The 6734-nt window shown below is 51.1% G+C and overlaps 1 protein-coding gene across 1 annotated transcript in view; it reads right to left on the bottom strand.

Annotated features, from left to right (window-relative positions):
• Window positions 1–1314: 1314 nt before the first annotated feature.
• GRIK3 (glutamate ionotropic receptor kainate type subunit 3) overlaps window positions 1315–6734 on the bottom strand; it is a 65619-nt gene continuing 60199 nt past the window's right edge. The window contains exons 14-16 of the mRNA XM_015883756.2: window positions 5640–5862; window positions 5248–5498; window positions 1315–4539 (exon numbers count right to left, since the gene is read on the bottom strand). Of these exons, the coding sequence (XP_015739242.1) occupies window positions 4345–4539; window positions 5248–5498; window positions 5640–5862 (669 nt within the window). The 3' untranslated portion in view covers window positions 1315–4344. The remainder of the gene's footprint in view (window positions 4540–5247; window positions 5499–5639; window positions 5863–6734) is intronic.

Here is a 6734-nt window from a genome sequence, read left to right as displayed (position 1 = left end):
GAATAGACGGCTCATTTGCATAAGATAATGAAACTGCAGCAAAATAGTAAAATTGCAAAGCAACTTTGTTTTAATAATGACAGATGCTTCTTAAACACTTCCACGATGCCTCTCAAAGCGGTTTCAGCCACAGGCAGAATGAAAGAGATTCTTGCAGTGAAACCCAGAGCCTTTCTTGCCTCTCCTCTTCCCCATGTTGCAGTGATGCCCTCACCCTGTGCCCCTCTTTCATTTAACAACCCCCCCCTCCATGCTCACAGAAGGGACCCACTCACTTTGGCTGTGGCAGAGCACTGTGTTGGCTGTGCCCATCACTTCCCTGCCCTATGAACCCCTTTCAAAGCACGTTAGCTGGAGCCCATGTGTTACACCAGTGCTTTGAAAGGGGTTAATGGTGCTATGCTGTATACTCCAAACACAGCATGACTGTAGTAAGCAAGGGGCCTTTGCTCTGTGTTCTTTGAGGTCAAGTGATGAGCATTCATCTCATGGGAACGTTCAGTCCAGACCTTGGGGTGGGGTTCAGTGGTTATAGGGCCACTGTTGGCATCCTCTGTCCTTATGCCATTGGAGCTCTGCTTTAGGATCAGAGGATGCTGCAGATGATGGAGCAGGTTAGGAATCCACAACACAGACAGGCCCTGCAGACAGCAGGCACCGTTCCCTGGGGTTCACCCTGCTCTACCCAATGGGATGGACTGATGCTCGCAAGGAGCACGGAGCCTTTTTATGAGTGAAATCCATCGTCTGGTTAAATATTCATCACACATGATTGGCAGCACTGTGCGGGCTGAGTGACAGGGTTAATTACTGCCTGGTGATAAGGATTCATGGCCGCAGCCGGCAGAGCGTGGTGCCTTGGGAGGCTCCCAGCAGCAGCCCCACGTGCCCCAAGTGCTGAAGGAGCCACGCGGAGGCATCGGCTGCTTTTACCTTTTCTCCCCTTCTTCTTTTTGCCGTATCCTCTGCATGCTGATCAGGGCTCAGAACAAAAAGAAGAGCTCTGCAGGGTCCTCCTTGGTGAGGACGTTGATGCTGTTCCAGGGCCGGTGTGAAACATAGAGATGAGTTTTATCAGATGACCCTTAGAAATAATTACAGCGGGATGGGATTCTTTTGACCAGGGAATGGCAGATCTGGGGGCAATTCAATGCACACACAGAGCCCAGAAGGGCTGAGATCCACCTATGGCTGTGCCATCCCCTGCAGTGAGCACAGTCCATACTGTGATGGGTTGGATACAATTAGGAACATCATTCCAAGTAAGGGAGACGGAGACGTCAGGCACAGAATGGGGCGGATTTGGTTGTTTTCTAGAAACGATTTGTTTTTTTTTTATTTATTTAAAATTTAAAACCATATTACTTCATACAGCAAACTGTGCACTTCGATAGATCACAGTGTCTGAAAAAGGAAAATAATCGGCATTTTTTTCTTTTTTTCTTTTCTTGGAAATCTTATTTACATCAGCCTCGAATGATCAGCCAGTAACACAGTTACTATGAAACCAAAATCGTTACAAAATGCTTACAAAAAACTATATTCATAGAAATTCTGCATGTCCACAAAGGAAATTCCCCTGAATGTCAAGGAGACCAGTTTGTTTTTCTGTTGGGTTTTTTCTTTCCCTTCTATTTTTTCCTTATATTTTTCCATGCTCTTTTTCCATTGCCGTCAGTTGGTTGGTTTTTTTGTTCTCCTTTCTCCTTTTCTTTCTGTCCTTTTATTGTTGTTTGATGGAGGTGTGGGCACTGCAGGGCACCCCACACTGCAGGGCTGTGGGTCGAGGACCCCCACGGGTGGCAGCTGTGGGGCTGAGAGTTCCCCTCCATGTGCTGGTCCCATGGGTCTGTAGTGTTGGGTTCTTTACCCAGCTCTCATCAGATTGGCCTAAATAAAAGAGCAGCCCCAGAAGGATCTGCCCACATGTCCCTGCTCTGTCCCACAAGAGACCTAGAGGGAGAAAGCAGGTGAGAAAGGGACAGTGAAGGGGGATGGCAACACTGTGGGTACAGTTCTGTAGCCCTAAGGTGGTTTTATTTGTTTCCTCCTCACTTTTTCAGTCCCTCTGCCCACCAAGCAAGGAATGAACCTGCTTGAAAGTTGGAAGTCAGATCCCTAAGACATGAGTCGCTGGTAGCCATGAGCAGGTCTCAGGGCAGCTTGCAAAAGGCTTTGATGCTTCATCATCATATCTGCACCTTATGGGGTCTCCCCTCTGCCATCTGTCAGGCTTCTCACTGCTGCCTGCACAGCACTGCACAGCCCAGCCCCAGCTGCATCCCAGCTGCGTTCCCCCTGCATCCCATCTGCATCCCATCTGCATCCCATCCTGCTCCTTCATACAGCAGCGATGCTGAGATCAGAGCTGCCCAGAGCAGGGCTGGGAGGGCACGGGGCTGGTGGTCTCTCTCTGCTGTGAGCTCCCTGCCCAGCAGCACAGTGCTGTCAGCAGAGCTGGTGCTTCCTGGGTGCGAGCAGGATTGTGATGGCCGAACCACAAGGGTGTATGGAGTGCTGGTGTGGGGTTGGAGAGAGAAGGGAGAAGGCAGAGCTGCAGTGGTTTGTGTTGCTGGCCGACAGCACGAGCAGTGCTGGTGCTCACCTGTCACTCCGGGGCATTTGTGAGTAAAAGGAAATTGAGCTGGTGTCAAAGATGAATAACTGGTGCTTGAGGCAGTGGTGATATTTAGCTCAGTAAAAAAAAAAGAGGTCTGCAGAGAAGCAAAGTGAATGCTTTGCTTTGGGGGGTGGTTTGCTCTCGGTACATGTAAAGCAGGTTTCAAGCTTTGTTTTTATCTTTGTCGTGGTTGTAAAAATCTCTGTCTAATGGCTTATAAATCTACAAGGGGAGCAGCAGCTCTGCTGCCCTGCCCAGCCCTGGGGTGCTGAGGAGCATTGGTGGGACAGAGCTGTGTCATGGTGCATCCTCAGCTGTGGGTGCCCAGTCAGCAAACTACGACCATAGTGATGAGCACTGAGGGGGCAGATTTCAGCTCTGACTTTCCACAATTGCTATGAGAAGGTGGAAATAAATGCGAGTTCTTTGCATATCTCTGCTTGAGTCTAACTATGACAAATCCATCTTTAGGTTCGGGTCTCTATGTTACTTCTTTACATCAGGGGAGAACAAAATAAAGACAAAATCTGCCTGGAGTTAGGGGGTGGGAAGTGCTCAGGTGCTTGTGGTGCTGGGGGTGACGGTGGGTCTGCTTGCTTCTTTTTGCAGTGGTTGGTTGGGGAGAAATGGATTGTGTTCCCATGGAGGGATGGAGCAGAGCAGCGCTGCTCAGCTTTCCTTTCTGTTAGCAGAGGGGTCTTTGGTAATTCTGACTCGATTGGTGCTCAGGACCAGCCTTCTGGGTTAGCAACCTGAAAAGAAGAACACAGTGCATGGAAGATTCCTTAAGAACACGAGTGCATTTGTGTGGAGCTGTGGGTGGGTGAGAGGCACTGGGCTGAGCTGGCACCGTGTGCTGGGACCCCACCAGGATGCTCAGGTATGAACACAGAGCTGCAACCAGCTTCATGGCACCCATCCTGTCCTCCTCTGGGACACAGCTCTCCTCCCATCTCTGCTGCAGCCCGTGGGCTCTGCTGCCTGGCAGCAGGGGGAGGAACCAGACTGTGTGGTGTGGGGCATTGGGGCAGCCCCAGGCTGGCAGCAGTTCATCTCAGTCCCCACACACACCATGCCAGCCCCTTCCTGCCCACTGCAGTTCCATTCCAGCTTGCAGGGCTCTGCTATGGGCTCTACCGATGGCAGCTGGGATGCCTCCTCCATGCCAGCAGCTGCAGTGCATCGGGGGGCTTCTCCTGTCCCTTTCTCCCAGGTGTGCCATGCACACCCAATGGACAACGTGTCCCTTTATTGCCATGCTGGAGGAGCTGTGCTCGGGGGCTCCTCGCTGCCCGCCGGGGCTCAGTTTGGCTCAATTCAGTTGTGCCTCCGCTTGTTCTCGCTGTGTAAACATCAGACTGTGGTGGAGCGTTGGGCTGCACGAGGCCAGGGAGCAAAGCTGTAAAAAAATATGAGGAATGCAAGAAAAACAAGAAAAACAAAACGGAGAAGCCCCAAGACCCACAGTGCGGTGCAGTGCAATGCAGTCTGTGCTTTGATGTTGTTGCTCCTGCGCCGGTGATGGATGCAGCTGTGTTGAAAGGCCTTGTTCTTGAAATGAACCAAACCAAGCTTTGTTGGTTTCTTTTTTCCTTTCTTTCTTTCTTTTTTTGTTTTCCCCCTCTTATTTCCTTTCTTTCTTGTTGTTGTTTTTAAGTCCTTTCTTCCCTATTTCGGAGCGCATCCTTCGCTCATCCTTCCCTCCCGCCCCCAGGTCCCGCTGCCTATGGGAACACAGGCGTCAGGCCGGTGTTGCAGCTCATGCTGTCCTTCCCTGGCAGCCTCCGGTCGTTGAAGGTGTGCATGTTGATCACAGCATCCGCCTTCACCATGACGGGGGGTGGAGGTTTGTGCTTGACCCGGCGCTGGCAGGTGAGCGACAGACGGATCTCATCGGCCACTGCACTGCAGAAGGAGCGCTGCGGAGAGGAGGGATAGAACACTCCATTATTGCCCCATGCCTGCAGTGTTGGAGCTCAGCTCTGCAGCAGCAAAGGTTTAGGGTGTACTGAAGGCATCGGGTTGGATATTAGGAGTGATTTCTTCTCCAATGCGATGCAGTGGCACAGACTGCCCAGGGAATGGTGTGGTCACCATCATTGAGAATGGTGGGGATGTGACACTGAGGGATGTGTGGGCATGGGGTTGCACTTTGGGGCTGAGATGGCTTTTCTGACCTCAGTGACTTCGTGATGATATGCTCAGTGGAACTTTAGCAGTGTGCAAGCTTTGGGGTTGACCCTCTCTGCTTTGGTAGGGTTGTACATTGGGTACACTAACTCTGTCAGAGCTCTGGAGGGCTTGTTGTGTGGTCCCTGCTGCTGGGGGCTGGTAGGGTTATGAATCAGAGAGGCAGAGTCCTGCTGCACTGAGCAGGTGCCTGCAGCTGTCTGCCCGACACACAGGCTGACTGTTTTGCTGTGGTTGTGCACATGGATGCACTTCCCATTACTGCACTGCAGCACGCAGGAAGGACACTCCTATAGGCTGCCTTTCCATGCCATGGACACTCATTGTCCTCAGGATGGGATAGGCAGGGAGCATGGGGAAGGCACCCAGGGGTGCTGTGGGCTCAGGAAAGGGAAATGCTCAATGCTGGGCTAGTAGGGAGGTATAGGGAATGATACCTGCTCACGTTCCGCCGTCTTCCGCAGCTTGTAGATGAACTCCACCATGGCCACAAAGACTGACAGCACCAAACCTGCTGCCAGCACGATGAAAATGCCGCCGATGTTCTGGATTCCCAGGGCACTGGCCTCCTTGTTCTCATCCTCAGGGCAGCCGTTGCCTCTCCACCACTTCTCCTTCATCATGTGAAGCTTCCCCTCCTCCTGTAGCTGGAGGATGGCAATGGTGATCTTGTCCCTATAAGGTGATCCTGAAGGCAAACAGCACAAAGTGGGGATGTCCTCCTGGTGAAGAGAACCTCCAAACCTCTCTTTGGGAAGGTGGTCCATATGAGCTTTGGTTGTTTGGAAATGGGCTGCTGGGAGAGGATTGTCTCCCTATGGCCACTTACCCATGGGGGTCCCAATCCCGTAGCCCTTGGAGTCGATGAGCCCCCCGACCTGAGTGAGGTTGCAGTTTCTCTGGGTGATGTACTCGATGCTGGTGGACTCCATCAGCAGCGCATAGTCGGCCGTCAGGGTCCTCTGGATCCCTTCCTCGTTGTTCTTAACGAGAGCTGTGGGTTTGCTGCTCATGAAAGCCCACATCTTTTCAAAGGTAGAAATTTTGGATTTCTGGAGAAATGATACCAAAATAAGAATTAATATGCTGTCTGATGGGGGGAAAAATGCATCTTTACAGTAAAAAATGACATCTCACGACAATGAGAGAAGACAGAGAATGTTTTGGAGGGTCTGTTTTCCTCTCTTACAGGCTCTGTTGTATTCCTGTCTTTCCCCAAGCATCACAATGGAACGTCTCCTCTGAGCTGTGTGCAACTGCCAAGCAAATTTAACATACCCAAGTAAACAGAGGTTTGGAAATATTGGATAAGATTGTCTTCTGGTTAAAAATAGGGTATTCTTCCATGAGCAGCAGGCGTTCTGTTAGCAAAGAGGAGCGTTGCTCTTTGTACAGGCAGGTTTTTCTTCTAGGAAACGTGTTGGGTGAGAAGAAATGTGGCTCTTTTTGGTCTTTCCATAGCGTTTTAAATACAGTCTTTGCCTGTGACCACACTCTGGGTTTGCTGTTGTGCTGGGGATGGGCATGGGGCTCATCCTGCACATGGTTATGGCTGCTGCTATCCATATGTATGTATCCATATACATATATATATACAGGGGGAAATGAGATAAGCCATACTGCCCCTCTTTGTGCTTGGTTCACATATGGACTTATGGCCGTGGTCACCCATCCAGCACCCCAGGCCCAGTAGTGCCAAATAGTGACAAGAGCCATTCCTCTGCCGCTGACCCATGTGCTCATCCCTGCTGGAACAGCCACGGACTCATTGATGTCAATTAGAATTCAGACTCCTTATAATCCGCTGATGAACCTGCGGTACGGGAGCGAGCTGCATTCAGGAGGCAGGATAATCTCCCTCGCCTGAAAATCCGGTCCAGTGCCCGTGAGCCAGATTTGTGGCATCTATCAAGCCTCAAAGAGC

The sequence above is a fragment of the Coturnix japonica genome, chromosome 23, assembly GCF_001577835.2.
Source record: "Coturnix japonica isolate 7356 chromosome 23, Coturnix japonica 2.1, whole genome shotgun sequence".
NCBI lineage: Eukaryota > Metazoa > Chordata > Aves > Galliformes > Phasianidae > Coturnix > Coturnix japonica.
This window is presented reverse-complemented; position numbering and strand designations above follow the sequence as displayed.